Source organism: Xyrauchen texanus, chromosome 19 (assembly GCF_025860055.1).
Source record: "Xyrauchen texanus isolate HMW12.3.18 chromosome 19, RBS_HiC_50CHRs, whole genome shotgun sequence".
NCBI lineage: Eukaryota > Metazoa > Chordata > Actinopteri > Cypriniformes > Catostomidae > Xyrauchen > Xyrauchen texanus.
In genome coordinates this window covers 29,797,052-29,814,554 of record NC_068294.1, presented here as the reverse complement: position 1 = coordinate 29,814,554, position 17,503 = coordinate 29,797,052, and the positions used below count along the sequence as shown (strand labels likewise).

General features: G+C 40.7%; 1 protein-coding gene across 1 annotated transcript in view; it reads left to right on the top strand.

Moving 5' to 3' along the window:
• Nucleotides 1-17,503, top strand: part of LOC127659897 (teneurin-2-like) — a 333,843-nt gene that overhangs the window by 240,234 nt on the left and 76,106 nt on the right. The window contains exon 6 of the mRNA XM_052149875.1: nucleotides 3,323-3,561. Within this exon, the coding sequence (XP_052005835.1) occupies nucleotides 3,323-3,561 (239 nt within the window). The remainder of the gene's footprint in view (nucleotides 1-3,322; nucleotides 3,562-17,503) is intronic.

The following is a 17,503-nucleotide window of genomic DNA, read 5'->3' as shown; positions in this document are numbered from 1 at the left end:
ATCTGCACGGCTGTGCCGACAGGATTACTGATGGCCTCAGTGCAGCAGAACTCTTGCTTGGGTGATATTGCTTGATTTTATCATAGTGCCAGCTGGAATGCTGTACTGACCAGTCAGCATCCATTCACAGAACTTTCCATTTTACAATTCAACATACTGTATGATCTAAACAATATTGATTATATATAGACAGATAAGAGATTGGGGCAATGGAAGGACTAGAGCACAACGTAACAAAAATCAGCTTTTGAAATGGAATCCATCGCTGGAACCTGTCCAAATATATTGGAAGGAAAGAGGCTATTAAAGATAGAAGTGAGCAGCCCATGGTCGTTTCTCTTATAGATGAGTCGTATGAGGGACGGATGTATCCAGGGTGGGGGGATATAGAGACATCCCTCTCAGACAGACACCTGACCATAGAAAAGCTCTCAGGCTCTCATTCCAGTCTGCATCAGTCTTAATAGAGAACAGGACCTGATAAAACACTACAGCCCCTGTGACCCCACACTAATCGCAATGCCAACGTGTCCAGCACTAATCCATTTTACACTACATCTTGTTTTTAAACTGTATGCTTGCTGCTGGCATGGCCAGGCCTCATGTGAGATGAAAGCCCTCATTTGCAGAGCAGGGTAAACCAGCACGGGGCTCAGAGCAGTAATTAACTGCTAGTACAATGCTAAATTGTACAAGTTTCATCAATAATCTTGTAGCATTAAGGCTATGAAAGCGAATAATTCGGCTAATGAGAGAGTGCCACTGGAGAGAGAACCAGTAACATCTGTGTGGTGACTGAGACACAGTTTTGAATTTCATGTGTTAAATGGGTAAGTGTAAGGATCTGAGTGACTTTGACAAGGGCGAAATTGTGATGGCTAGATGACTGGGTCAGAGCATCTCCAAAAGAGCAGGTTTTGTGGGGTGTTCCCGGTGGGTTAGTAGTCGTAATAGAGTTAGCAGTGGTTAGTACCTACAAAAATTGGTCCAAGGAAGTACAAACGGTGAACTGGCGACAGGGTCATGGGCACCCAAGGCTCAGTGATGTACATGGGGAGCGAAGGCTAGCCCGTCTGGTCCGAACCCACAGAAGAGCAACAGTAGCACAAATTGCTGAAAAACGTATTGCCGGCATGATAGAAAGTTGTCAGAACACACAGTGCATTTCAGATTTCTGCGTATAGGGCTGCGTAGCCTTAGACCGGTCAGAGTGCCTATGCAGACCCCTGTCCAGTGACAAAAAATCCTACAATGGGAATGTGAGCGTCAGAACTGGACTGTGGTGTACTGGAATAATGATGCCTGGTCTGATTAATCACATTTTCTTTCACATCATTTGGATGGCGGGGTGCATGTGGCTCATTTACCTGGGATGGCAGCAGGATGCACTATGAGAAGAAGGCATTCAGGTGGAGGCAGTGTGATGCTCTGGGCAATGTTCTTCTGTGAAAATGTGGGTCCTGGCATTCATGTGGATGTTACTATGACACGTACCATCTACACCCCTTCATGGCAACGGTATTCACTGATGGCAGTGGCATCTTTCAGCAGGAAAGTAATGGGCCCTGCCACACCTACACGATATTAGGCAGGTGGTTTTAATGTTGTTGCTGATCAGTGTATTGTTAATATATATACAATATGTGTGTGTGTATTTTTTATAATAATACATACTACATTTTTATTTTACTAGTTTAGTAGATTATTAATCAAATGTATTATTAAAATCAGCATAACTTAATTCAATACAATAGTTACATGATGTATACTTATTGTAATGGTAATACATTAAAATAAGGTTATTTTTGTAAATATTAGTAAATGCATTGGGTATCATAAACTAACAATGATCAATAAATCTTGTGCCTGTATATTTATAAGAATATAATGGTTCATTGCTAGGTTATGTTAGTTGCTACAACCCCAATTCCAAAAAAAATTGTGACAGAATATTTATTTTTAATAAAAATAAAAAGGAGTGATTTGTAAATTATATTCCCCCTTTGCTTGTTTTACCTTGTGAATTTGTTTATATATATATATATATATATATATATATACAGTAATTTCAAATCAGATGATTGCAACACACTCCAAAAAATTTGGGACAGTCGAGTGTTTACCACTGTGAAACATAAACATTACTTCTGATAGCACGTATTAACCATTTAGGCACTGAAGTATAAGAAAGTATAAGAACAACCTTATTGTAAAATGTTGCCATTGTACTTAACAGACATACTTTACAATGTAATGTTTTTTGCATTACACTAGACTACTAACAATTTTTTGCATGTCGCAATGCAACAAAATCTTACTGGCTTCATTTTCTTTTTTTTTCTTGTTTTTTTTATCTTTTCATTTTGAGATTAAATTTCTTGACAGCTTGTAAGCTATTCATTGATTGACTTACCAAAGAGTGTTTGGGAAACAATCTTATTTTTTGCAATTCTATTTAGTGCTGCAGAAATTATGCACTTCAACTTTAATGCTAGTAAGGGATGAAGATGATTCTCTATTTAATGACACATAGGGCATTTCGTAAATCTATTTCTACAATAATTGCAGACTAGAGTGAAAAACATTGAATGGAACCCTGCCAAGCTGTTGTTACATGGCTCTGTGGTCTATGAACCACACATTTAAGATGTTTTTTGAAAGCTTAGCGCAGAGCGATTGAGTATCAGCGAGTGCATTCTGTCTCTCTGTAGTCTCAGTGGTGAGGCTGGATATTAACAAATCACGTCCTGTTTGTCTACGCAGAGAGTCCATTTATGAGCCTGTAATGATTCATCTTTCTCTGAAGTACAGAGAAATATCCTCCTCTCTATATTTTTCTTTTCATCAGCCCTCCACTGCTTGACGGAAATGAGCAGGCACCAGATGACTGAGTTGCCGTGTATGGTCTCGGTGAAGTGTGTCTGTGCGTTTGTACCTGAGAGGAGCAGAGGCTCTTGAATTATTGAGTGACTTTGTTGTGTAAGTGTCCCTCGGTGGGCCGGGACGGGCCTGCGGTGCCATGTGTTCGTGTGCCATATGTCCAGTGCCCCACACTGAGGCGCTGCATACACTGTCCTTCACCCCAACAAGCGCCCACGGCACTCAGTGTTCAACGCACCACACACACACACACACACACACGTACCTTAACTCAAAATTAACTTCTTGTTTTTAAATCTGCTGGAAAACAAAAACAAATCAATACCTATGTACAACTCACAGCCAAGCTGATATTCAGTACAACAGCACTCTTGCTTGTGTTAAATAGCTTAATTATGTTTGGAATAATAAACAAATTAACCCACTGTTTCTCTCTTCATAGGCATTTCCTGTTTAAGACATCATCAGGGACCACTCCTCTCTTTAGCAGCTCATCACCGGGTTACCCCTTGACCTCTGGCACAGTATATTCACCACCGCCACGGCTCTTACCCAGAAGCACCTTCTCCAGAAGCGCCTTCAAGCTGAAGAAGCCCTCCAAGTACTGCAGCTGGAAATGTGCTGCCCTGTCGGCCATCGCCGCCACCTCCCTGCTGGCCATTCTGCTGTCCTACTTCATCGGTAAAATATCCCACACTCTACTTGTGTCTATAACTTCTGTTTGTGAATTTGTCCTCTATCTAGAGGCTTTGCATCATCACCATTTGAAATCATTTGAGAGACTCAGTTAGGGCAAAAACACGAGTGCTTGTGCCTGCGCAAACACTGATTTTGTGATAGCAATGATTCGATAATTTAATGTTGCATAGATTAAGTAGGTTATACATAATTCAATCCTTTCTTTGTGTGTGTACATTTGAGCGCATGTTTCTCCAGATGCTGCTCATTATTGAATATGCCTGAGGAGAGATGTTACCTAACTGATTCCCAGTTATCTGTTACTATAATTCAGTCATTATAAAGTTAGTTTGATCTGAATTATTAATGCAATATTATGCCTTGTTGGTACTCTATGCTTCATTGGAGAGTTAAGCTTTTCCAACTGACTTGACTAGGAACAGCTTTACAGCTAGACTCACTACATTTTGTAAGGGAAACGTGTGTGCGTGTGTGTGTGTGTGTTTTAGTGTTTTAAAGGATTTAATGTCTTCACCATTAGCACCTCCAAACAGAACTTCAAAAAGAATGACTATAAACATATAGATTTTCTGAAAAATTGTGTTTCTATGTCCCGACTCAAACTCACACCAGTGGTTGGGCCAGGACGGTCAAATAGAGCGTTTGGTTACATATGTAACCTCCGTTCCCTGAGGGAGGGAACGACACGTTGTGTCGGAGAAGCGACACTAGGGGTCTCTCTTGAGCGCTGATATCCACCTCTGATCTATGAAAAAAGGCCAATGAGAGTTGGTAGCCGGTATTTGCATGTCCGCCCCGGACATACGGGTATTTAAGCGGCGCAAATACGGGAGTTCATTCAGGATTTTTCTGAGGAGCCGGAAATGGTCCGGCCACAACAGTGGCTCGGTTCAGCGACATGGCGGAGGAAAGACACACCCTCCCTCGGGGAACGGAGGTTACATACGTAACCAAACGTTCCCCTTCTGTCGCTCTCTCCACGTTGTGTCGGAGACCCAGGGGACCCATTCCAATCTTGCCATGCGCTGAACCGTGTACGTGAACTGCCGATACAGAGGCGGGCAGGGATTTCATCCAGTGCCGCGCATCGTCTGTACCTGGCTGCACGTACCCTTCCCCAATGCCCCATAAGAACATCGGAATCCTTCTAGTTACCCTGGGAGGGGAACAAGGCGATGTTTGCCAACATGGGAACGGGCCAGCCTGGCTGGGCCTCTTTTCTTTCTATGTTTCTCGCATAGAGCAATCACGGCGGGGCCCTTACACGCATATAGGGAAGGGGGTCTTACCCAGACCCTGCAGAGACCACACCTGCCCTTTTTCTTGGGGAGGAAAAGTGATAGACACGTCACACGTCCGTCTTAGGGCTTGTGTGGAAAGTATGGTGCGGTGGTAGATCCAGCCTCGAAAGGGGGGAGTTGCTACAGCACGGCGACCGGGGCAGCTGTAACTGCCTAAGGGAGACACGGGGGTCCGCTCTTAAGGGGACAGAACCGTGGAATTACACACAGGGGGAGTCCGAGCAGGAGGCCTTACCTGTGGAGCACCTATACCAGTACAGGGTAGCCATCAGGGTACCCACAGTGGCTTGGGTCGGCGAGTTCCTCCCCTGAACCGCGGACCCGGAGGGCTGGGGAGGAATCGACCAGGGTCCCGACTCGGAGTGGGGCGCCCTGGGAAGAAGGCGCACTACTTTACCTTGACGTCAGGAAAAGGGCGCTGTGCGCAAACAATCCACCTGGCCGGTCGGTCTACGTGTTACCGAGTTCTACGGGCTCGGACCTGACAAAACACGAGACGCAACCGACTCGACGCGGAGATTGTAAAACCTCGCGAAGGTGTTGGGTGTTGCCCAACCCGCGGCTCTACAGATGTCTGCTAGGGAGGTGCCCTTGGCCATTGCCCACGAGGACGCAACATCCCTTGTTGAGTGAGCTCGGACCCGCAAGGGTAGGGGCACGGCCTGGGTGAGATAAGCCAGTGTGATGGCGTCGACAACCCAGTGGGCGAGCCTCTGTTTGGAGATGGCATTCCCTTTCTGCCGTCCCCCAAAGCAGACAAAGAGCTGCTCAGAGCGTCTGGTGCTCTGCGTGCGGTCCAGGTAAATGCGCAGGGCGCGCACTGGACATAGCAACGAAAGGGCTGGGTCTGCCTCCTCCCGGGGCAGCGCTTGCAAGTTCACTACCTGATCTCGGAAGGGTGTGGTAGGAACCTTGGGGGCTACCCGGCGAAACTGCACCCGCTGCCACCCCCAAATCGAACATGAGCCATCCACAAGCGCCGCCTCGGTGTGATCGCGGCCCAAACACACGAGACAGTGCCTGTGGCCGTCTGAAGCGGAGAGCACTCTACCGCATCCAGGAACAACACAGGGGCGGAAGGGCATCTTGAAAAAGACGCGTCCTGAACAGGACGTTCAACGCCGCTGTGTTTTGCTCTTTTAGAGAAATTACTCTTTTAATAGGAATTTACTCTTTTAATACACAGTGTGTGTGTGTGTCTGCGCTTTCGAAGCGCTCAGGGGCAACAATGCACGGCGTGCAATGTGAAGGAGAAAGCCGCTGTTGTGCACCGTCAAGATCCAACAGCATGCAGATCGTCAGAGGAAACAGGAACGTTTAAAGTGGTGTGTAACTCGCAGCAAACTGCAGACAGACCATCGGCTCCGAAGAAATTTTCTGAATGAACTCCCGTATTTGCGCCGCTTAAATACCCGTATGTCCGGGGGCGGGACATGCAAATACCGGCTGCCAACTCTCGTTTGCCTTTTTTCATAGATCAGAGGTGGATATCGGCGCTCAAGAGAGACCCCTAGTGTCCCTTCTCCGACACAACGTGGAGAGAGCGACAGAAGGGGAAATATGGTTTGATACCATCACAGAGCCCAGTTTTCAGAAGCTGCAAATGGTTTACTTCCTACCACACTAGGATACGAGATTAAAAGGTTAAGTTCACCCAAACATATTTGGCAGAATAACAACCTCAGTCACCATTCACATTCATTGTACAGTGAAAACATGTAATGAAAGTGTATGGTGACCGAGACTGCATGACATCTCCATTTACGTTCCACATAAAAATGAAAGTCATATGTGTTTTGAACAAGTAAATCATGACATCATTTTTATTTTTTGGTGATCAATCTCTTTAACTTTGAAAACATGGCACACAGAAGCTTTAACTATAAAAACAAATATGGTTAATCATTAATATTTTCTTTAATCTATTGACAGATAACTTTAATGTTTACTCCTTGAATAGCCATGTCAACCTAAAGACAAAGCAGACCTCTAATTTTGGAGGACCCTCAAAATATAGTCCTTAACCCCACACTGTGACCATGAAGAATAGGGTAGGGGGTATTATTACTTTCAATAAAGTTTCTCACCTGTCTCACCACTGTATTTTGTGAATGTAAACGGACATATTTTGAGTTATGGAGAAGCACTGGCCTTTTCCTCACACCTCACAGTGCATTGCAAAGACCCCCAGTGGAGAGGAGAAATGAATCCTCGCTCTTCAGAGTGGATGAGTTTAATACTGAGAGTGTGAACAGCATGAAAACGGAAGACAAAATGAGAATAAAAGTACACCTTCAATAAAAACACAAGGCACAGAATGAAAAAGAGAGAGAGAAAGAAAAGACACATTGAGATTACAAAAGGCAAAGATAGAGACACAAAGGCACGTAGACAGACAGAAGCGGTCACAGAGAAAGAGGTTGGCTTTCAGTGGCCTCTATTAGAAGCATACCTGGGCTGGGGAGTTGTGCTCTGGCAGGATGCCTTAGTCCCCTCTCTGTCTCTATTTAAAAGCCCCAAGCAAGGGGCAGATGTGTCACATGGACCCACGCTGCCCCTCTTCTCTCTGCAGACCTCGCTCAACAGATGGGGGAGTCAGCAAGTGCAGGAATCAGCACAAATGTCCTTGTTCCTCCTGCCTGCAACGCTGTATGTGTTTTCAAATACCCATCTGCCTTTCCAGTGTCCTTCATTGCTCCATGTTCTTTATTGCCATTGGAATCTCCGACCCTGAAGTTCAGTTCTGCACTGGTCAAGAGAATGGTACAGGGAAAATCACACAGATATCCATTTTTTTAAGTCAGGGACAGATGCTTAGGTATATAGACAGGATTCGCTTTCCCAATGGAGTCCAACAGTCGGGTTCTGTAAGTAAGAATCCTATTCATTTAATTTTTTCCATATTGGAAATTAAAAATTACTTTTGGGGGCCTGGGTAGCTCAGCAAGTAAAGATGCTGACTACTACACCTGGAGTTGCAAGTTCGAATCCAGGGCATGATGAGTGACCCCAGTCAGGCTTCCTAAGCATCCATTTGGCCCAGTTACTAGGGTGGCTGGTCACATTGTGTTGACCTCCTTGTGGTCACTATAATGTGGTTCTCGCTCTCTGTGGGCCACGTGGTGAGTTGTATGTAGATGTCGCGTAGAATAGCGTGAAGACTCGACACGAAGTACATTTCTGGGGTGACGCGCTTAAAAAGCCACGTGATAAGATGCGTGTATTGATGGTCTCAGACGAGAAGGCAACTGAGATTTGTCCTCCGCCACCCGGATTGAAGCGAGACATCACTAGGACTTAGAGCGCATTGGGAATTCCAAATTGGGGAGAAAATAAAAAATAAATAATAATAATTAACATTTAAACCTTTAAAGACATACCTACCTTGAACTCAGAGGTTTTTAATTGATGGAATATGCTTCTGGTGAAGCCACAATTGGAAGTTATTTCAACTAAAAAAATGTTTTATCCCTCTGGAGTCAAAGGCGTTTTTGGATCTTTGAGATGTTTTGACATGCCCTGACATTTGTGCTTATTTCAGTTACTTATACCAAATTAATTGCAAAACTGTTATTACAATGTATTCAGCACAAATTGTGCTATAATAATATACAAGCAACATTTATGTACACGTAGCAAAAGAAAAAATATACATACACTACGGTCAAAACGTTTGAACCACTTTACTGAAATGTTTCTCATGATCTTAAAAATCTTTTGATCTGAAATTAGTTTTGTAGACAAAAATATAACTGTGCAGCCATATTAATTTATTTAATTATACAACTAAACTTTAATTAAAAAAAATATTTTGCAATTGTTGACTTTGACCAAATAATATAGAAAAGCAGCCAGTAAGTGCTTAAAACAGAATTCCTTCAATACTTTTTAAAATGCATACCTCAAGAAGTTGGTAAATTATAGGCAAATGGTGAGTACTTTGAAGATGATAAAATTTAAAACAGTCTTGATTTATTTTGGATTTTGTTTAGTCCCAACATAATTCCCATAGTTCCATTTATGTGTAATGAACTGGGGATGGAGAGGTTATTAGGATCCATGTGCTCGAGGGTAATTAGAACACAAGCAAACAATCCAAATCGGCAGGCAAATAGAGGTAGTCATCATGCAGGCGGTGTAATCCAATAAACCAAAAAGACAGTCCAACAAGGCAAACAAAACAAAGGGGTATCCAAAAAGCAGTAAATCCAGGAAAACAGGCAATGGTCATAACAAACAAACAATCAGCAATAGTATTGGAAAAACGCTTGGTAAGGCAGGGTAAGCTAGCAATACTTTGTAACTTGACAATGGAAACAGCATTGTATTAATATAGTTCAGACAGTAAGTCAACAAAGAAGCTATGGTACAGTTTTTGTATTCGGGAGTGGGTTCCCTCTGGTGGTTCGTAGGAGGGATAACAACCTCTGATGTTCCTGTCTTTTCCTTGAGTTTAGTAGGTCGAGGCCATTTGGTGACAGCTGTTAGCTTTGAGACATCCATCTCTACACCTTGATGGCTGATGTTGTAACCCAGGAAGGTGGTATGAAACTCACATTTCTCTGCCTTCACGAATAGTTCATGTTTCTGGAGATGTGACAAGACTGTCTTGACCTGCTGGATATGTCGTTCCATGTTTTGTGAGTAGATAAGGATGTCGTCAATGTAAGCCACCACACAATGATTCAGTATGTCTCTGAATATCTCATTGATGAAAGACCGGAAAACTGACGGGGCGTTAGCAAGTCCATACGGCATGACTAAATATTCATAGCACCCCCTGGTGGTGATGAATGCAGTCTTCCACTCATCCCCTTCTCGGATCCTGGCGAGGTTATACGCACTTCTAAGATCTAGTTTGGTATAGATCTTGGCTTCACAGAGTTGTTCAAGGGCTGAAGGGATAAGTGGCAATGGGTAATGATATTGTATGGTGACAGAGTTCAGTCCTCGATAGTCGATACAGGGACATAGACCTCCATCCTTTTTCTCTACGAATAAGAATCCTGCAGCAGCTGGGGAAGTGGAGGGATGGATGAAGCCCTTGATGGAGCTGTATTGGACATACGTTCAATGGCACAGTCCCATGGATGATGAGGAGGAAGTAGTGTAGCTTTAATCTTGCTAAACACTTCACTGAACTCTGCATACTCCTTGGGAATAGTGGTCTCCTGTGATTTAGGGCTTCTCTATACTAGTGATAAAGCAAGGCCTGGAAACAGCAAGACAGCATGGAGACAATGTTCATGACAGAAACTTGACCAATGTGTGTGCTCACCATGGTTCCAGGATATCGATGGGTCAGTGATGACCAGGATAAGAGCATGATTGGGTGAGTTGTTGACATAGAGTGAGATATTTTCAACATGAAAAAGTCCAATCTTGATGGTTATCGGAACCGTCTGTTGGTTTATGCCTGTACCAATACGTGCGTTGTCCACAGTGGTGATCTTGTGTAATCTTAGGAAAGCATTTAATGGTGGGTGTGTTGGGTTATTGTACAATGCCCTGATTAATGAGATTAACAGCAGCCCCAGACTCCACTAATGCTGTAACACATTTTACATGATCACCAATGGAGATTTCTGCAGGCAAGAGAAAATGATGTGAGGTGGGAGATTTAATGTTCATAGTACTCACTTCTTGTGTGGGCATAAAACATTGAGATGACTTGGTGAACCACAGTAAAATCAAAGGTTTACGTTGCGTTGCTGTTGGCATTCCAACATGCATGGTTCGGGTGATGCAGTGGATGTCTGGGCCTGTACTGAGACTATAGAATCTGGGGTGAAAGCCATGAAGGAGGTTATCAATCTTGATGGCCATAGTGATATATTCAGAATGATTCATACCTTCACCCTTGCAGGTTAGTTCCGTCCTGAGTTTCAGGTTAAGCCCCTGCGCGTCCTCAGAGCGACATCATTCCACCCACTCTGAGCCGCTAGTGTCCTGAACAGAACTGCATAATCTGCTGCTGATTGATGACCCTGGCATAGATGAAGTAGCTGAACAGAGATATCTTGACCGCTCGCTGGATACTCGAAGACTTTGTGGATTTGTTGAACAAAGTAATCAAATGAAACCTGGATTTGAGTATCTTTATCCCAAACAGCGTCGGCCCAATTGAGAGCTTTGCCAGGAAGCAGTGACATCAAAAAGAACATCTCCTTGTGTCTTGATAAAATAAAGCTGATATAAAAAAAAACTGCATTTTCAGCAGAACCATCAAACTTATCAGGGAGAGTAAAGCTTACCGGTTTAGCATGAGGAGCTGGCAGTGAGTGAATATATTGTGTCAAACATTCATTGATAGCTCGTAGGTTGTTCAGCTGGTCTTGGTAACCCCTTAATACCTCGCACTGGTGCTTGGATGTGGCCTGGAGCTGTGAAACTTTCGCTGGATCCATGTTAATAAAAGTACCATTTTACCCTGCAGAGCCCTTTGCCCCATTATGCCCTATTATCACACAGTACATAAACAATGAATAGATGAATAAATGACTTACCCATCAGAAATGATATCCTTAGCTGGATCAAGTTGATATTTAAATGCAAGCATCTCATCAGTCTTGATCTTCTTCTGACATATATTGGAATTCTTCCTCACTGTTCATCTTCAGGATCATCTGTAGAGCTTAATCGCATGTGAAAGTGCCTTCATTCAAAAGCGATAGCAAATCGATGACTCTGATGAAGCTTTATAGTATTTTTATAGCATTGATTGGGGTGTCAGATCACTACCATATGAATAGCGTGCTCAGCGAATGGGTGTGCCTGGACCAGCGCTAATGAGCTGAAATGGAAAAACTGTACCTCTCGTGAGTTTCATATAAGCATTACATAATCAGATAATATTTGTTTTGGATTTGAATTGGTTAATTTAAATGTAGACATTTCAAAGTTTCTATAGACATATTTATCATGTCTGTGCGACAATTATACGCTGAATTTCGATTCATTTTTGTAACGACAAAGCTTCACAGAGACAGAAGCAACAGAAAGTCCATCCTGTTTTTTTTTTATATTGTGAGTGGACACAAATAAAAGTAGACCCTTTACAATTTCGAATGATGTCTTCCTCTTATCTGTATGACCATCAATGATAAAGTATTTTAAGTCGTTTCTGTTGTTATTAGAAAAAAATCGAAATAATCGCACCGTGCCTCCATCGACTCCAGAGGGTTAATGGCGGAATTCCTGATAAAGAACTACACTTCTGATGATGATCCCGAGGGGCAAAATCCATTAATCAGAGAACCGTGGCAAAAGAGATCAGCAGTGACCGCCCACTCCAATGACACACTACACTAGGAGTTTTCAACCTTTTTGACACAAAGAGCCATTTAAAATGTAACAATTTTAATATTGTTATCACTGTGCCAAACAGTAGCCTACAGTATAGTATGTATGTGTGTATAACATGACATGTGTTTCAAAAGTCCACTTCTATTTAGTATTTTTTTTAAATTATTCAACAGTTTGATAACAAATGTTATTATCAGTGAACAGTTTGAGTGAAAATGTTTAATTGAACAATTAACATTTAAGAGTCTCTTTATTATTTGACATGTCCTCCTTCAGCTTTAATGATAGCATGCACTCAAGCTTGCATTAACAAAATCTTATGATCACGTTATTCAGCATGATTTGAGAATCTTTCAACAATCATCTTTGTTTGTACAAAACTACCATAGGCGTTACGTTTCCAGTTTATTTCCTGGTTTAATTGTACAGTATGTGTGTTTTTTGTGTCTTTGCCCTTTTCCTTAATTATGTAGTTTGAAAGTCAACATCATTGTGGATGAAGGAGCAGGTATGCTTGGATGAACATCACAAACATTGATAACAGTGTTTTCTAATTTACATCATGTTTTACAAAAAGGTAAAAAGGAACAAATAAAATGAGAAAATATAGACTATAATCTGCTCTATGCAAACAACAAAAAGCAGCAATTGGTGTAATGGACTAAATCTACCCAGTGTTTTATCACGCTGTTGTATGACCTCGATAAAGGAACTGCATGACCACACACATGTTGGTGCTTTTTGAGCATAACTGGTCAGAATGTGCATGTAAACACATTTATTCATTTGCGGACGCGCTTGTCCTCTGTCATGCGTTTAGCTATATTTATTTAATTATATTGGTTATGGTTCTAAAAATCACGAAACCGATCATTTACTCTGTTCGCAGCCCTTTACAGTATATAACTCATATCTGCAGCTTAAATGTCTGCAATTAGCCACTGCCTGGTAATATTTCAGATTTCATTCACCAGTTCAGCACGTTCAGCGTCCTTTCATATGGAGGCCCAAACCTGCATAAATAATAAATGAATAAATGTAATAATAAAAAAATAAATAAAGGAATAAATGTCTTGATAAAACAAATATAATTATTTTTTAATTAAATTTATTCCTGAATTTATTATTGTATGACTTTATTCCTTTTATTATTTTCTATATTCATTTTTAACTTTATTTTTATTCTTTTTAGCTTTTAATTATTTGTTCATTTATTTTGCATATTTTTTTATTTGTGTTAATTTATTTTTTATATTTATTTATTCCCACATATATTTATTTCCATATTTATATATTCCCATATATATTTATTTATTTATACATGTATTTATTTTTACTTTACTGTGTGCAACATGGAAATGAGGGAGGCGGTCCTTGCGGAGCTCCAGTGCATCATTGGTTGAGAGCTCAATAGTACTTATCGGAAGCAGATGGAGAGCTGTGTCCGGTATGAATGTAGAAGCACATCCTGGATTGTTAAACTCTCTGCAAAACTTTTCCCTGCATATTCAAAATCTGTGTGAGTTAAAGTGTGCTAATGTGGGACGTCCATCTGCTTCCGATAAGTACTATTGAGCTCTCAACCAATGATGCACTGGAGCTCCGCAAGGACCGCCTCCCTCATTTCCATGTTGCACACAGTAAAGTAAAAATAAATACATGTATAAATAAATAAATATATATATACAATCCAGGATGTGCTTCTACATTCATACCGGACACAGCTCTCCTAAACCATCAATAAGCACCTCTACTCTAAATGAAACAGTTATTTGATGCGTGATTATCGACTTCATTCGCATGTCGCGCAACTCTAGCTATAGATTTAAAAATTTTTTATTGCAGATGTATACATACATAAACGATCAGGGAAATGAAGCATGGTTGTCTCTTTTACAATGAACAATCATAACAACAGAAAACAATATTATGGATTTGCAGACATCAAAATATGAAGTTATATACACAGAAAAAAAAGAAAAGGACAAGGTTAAATCATATCATTTATGAAACTTGATAATTTTGTGGATTTGTTGAAGAAACAGCTCCCCATTTATTTTGTGATTGTAGTATAACCAATAAATCTTGGCTTGACTTAAGCTCTTGTGTTTTTACAATAAGCCAATGGTAAGCAGGACCCGCCCATATCATTATCATACAAGAGACAGAAATGTATGTATAAATACAAAAATAAATAAATGTGGGAATATTTAAATATAGAAATAAATACATGTGGGAATAAATAAATATAAAAATAAATGAATGCATAAATAAATAATAAAAAAACTAAAACAAATGAAAGAATAAAAAATGTTTTAAAGAATAAAAATAAAAAGAGAAAATAACAAATAAAGGAAAAAAAGTCATACAAAAATAAATTCAGGAATAACTTTCATTAAAAACGAATTATATTTGTTTTATCAAGACATTTATTCCTTTATTTATTTTCTTATTATTACATTTATTTATTTATGTATTTATTTATTATTTTTGCATGTTTTGTCCTCCATACTTTCACTGCGTGTTTAGAGTAAAAGTTTGGTTTGCCTTAATGTGTGTCCAAAGATAAGATCCATGTATCATCTTTATTACCCTCTTTGGTCTTTACAGGTTGATATCGATAAAAAAAAAGAAGATAAAATTAGATTATAAATTAGAAACTTCTAGATAAAATTAGTATACATTTACTATAGTAATTAATACTCTGTTACTAATTTGCACAAAGCGCACTAATGACTTGTTTAAGACTTGAAGCTAAAAGTTGAGGACTTGTAAATTGACTTGGACTTGCCTGCCTTGACTTGGGACTTGACTCGAGACTTTAATGCAATGACTTGAGACTTACTTGTGACTTGGAAAACAATGACTTGGTCCCACCTCTGAAGAATACTATATAGAAAACATTTAATGGGAAAATACTTCCCGAACCAGGACGGATGAAAAAGTAGGTGGACTCTGTTGAACACTTTAATCTTCTTCAGCATTCTAAGAAAGTTTCATTCAATAAAGTGTTTTTTTTTTTTTTATAAAGGTAATCCAAACTGTAAGCAGTATTCATTGGATATTGGTCTTAACTGAAGGAAACTGGCCCAGCTTAAACTTTCTGAGAGTGTTTACGTTCATGTTTGTATGTGTGTGTGTGTGTGTTTCTGTGGGTGGTTTACGAGGAATTTTTTTTTTAGGTTACAAACTGGTAATTACAAGGGTATTATGCTATAAATGTGGTTTATGAGGACATTTCTAGTGTCCCCATAATTCAAATCGCTTAAAAACATACTTTTTTTTTTTTTTTTTATGTAAAAATGCAGAACATTTTTTGTGAGGGTTAGGGTTAGTTAGTACAGTATAAAAATCATTATGTCTATGGAGAGTCCTCATAAGGATAGCTGCATCAACATGTGTGTGGGTGTGGGTGTTGGTGGGTGGGTTGGGTTTGTGTATTAGTGTGTCTGCACAAACAGATAAATGTGCCACAGCAGCATTTTTGCAAACACATACGCTGCTGTTAGTCCACCGAGAACTGCCCAATTTCCATAGGAATGGAGGGGAAAAGAGAGATGGAGAACTCAGAGGATAGATGGAAGTTTTTTTATTTCCTCTCCTCTTTACTCTTACTTTTACCAAGAGCCTGAAAGACTTCTTTTTGGTTTATTCTCCAAGGGGATGATAACTGTCCCAGAACTGCGCCATAGACCCTTAAAACCCAAATTCAGCACCAGAAGAGAGGGGCTCACAGATGCTCTAACTAACACATTTCAGCTCCCTGGGCCTTAAACACAAACACATGTGTGCAATGCATCTATCTCCGTGGAGAAGAGAAGAGAAGAGAAGAGAAGAGAAGAGAAGAGAAGAGAAGAGAAGAGAAGAGAAGAGAAGAGAAGAGAAGAGAAGAGAAGAGAAGAGAAGAGAAGAGAAGAGATGAGACGGTTGTTCCACAGACTCATGATATCACTCTCATCAATGTGTTGAGAGGCTGCCACATCAGGGAAGGTGTTGCTAGGATACAGGTGAGTGGTCTTGATGCAAAAGAGAAACAGGTCTGTCATGTTGTGGAAAAGACAAACTCTCACCAGCTCCCTCCCGGTCTGTCTGCCAACTGCAAGATTGCCTGATTCATTGGCTCACTGTGATCAAAGAAAGCAAGAGAGAGATAGAATGAGAGAGGAAAATGCAGATGGAATGTGTAACAGAGATAACAAGGTTTAGACTCCATCAGGCTACATGCTGATTTCTCAGGCTGTGGTCTGGATTCCTCACAGCCTGGTGAGGATGCCAGCATCAGATCAGCAACAGGAAAATCATGATTCCTTTATGCCACTCTCCTATAGAGCATAATCACAAAGCTGTAAAATCTATATACAATAACACACTAAAAACAAACACTGTGACTTTCAGAATAAACAGCTAGTCATGCTTTCTGTGGCTTAACGTGATTTACACAAGCTAACCTTGGTCCTGGAACATCATATCCATTAACGATTGGTTTACTAATCTTTATCCTTAATGATAATGATTTTAGGGCTAGAGCTATGCATAAGGTTGGTGTTAGGCTCTTGAACAACATTCTTATCAACCACCTGTTACGTGGCAGTTAGAGTCTTGGATAACTTTCTTACCAACATATCCAAGTTTTGGGTTAGGCAATGGGTTTCAGTAAAAAAATAACATTCTTATCAACTAATCAGGCTTCAGGGTTAGGCGGTGGGTTTCAGTAAAGGTCTTGAACAACATTCTTATTAACCAATCAGAGTTTAGGTTTAGGATTATGTTTAGGCTTAGGGGTAAATTTATTAACAACTTTCCTATCAACAAATCCAATTTCAGGGGTACAGTTAAGGCTATAAGCATAGGGTTGGGATTATTGTACTGAACGAAATTCTTATAAACCAATAATTTCTCTCTGATTTTAGGAATAGATAAGGATTATGGTCAGGGTTATGTCTATGATTATTTGATATGAATATTGTTCAAAGACCTACAAAGGAGTTTAATCCAAGAGCATGTCCTACTTGGACAAATCACATTGTGTACATACAGAGAGCTACACATTCAAATTAACCGCTAGAACACATTGCACTTTCCAAACACATCAGAGTCCTTGAGCTGGGAAAGTTGTGCGTACTGTGTGTTTGTGTTTGTGTGGTGAGAGTCTGGGCTGCATGTATGCGAGTTCTGTGTCACCTCTGTGTTTGTGCGGATACAGAGGCAGACAATACATCAGTGGAGACAGGCCGTGTGGTGAGTGTCATGAAATTAGACAGAAGACAAATTTGCACTCTCTCTCTCTCTCTCTCTCTCTCTCTCTGTCTGTCTTTCTC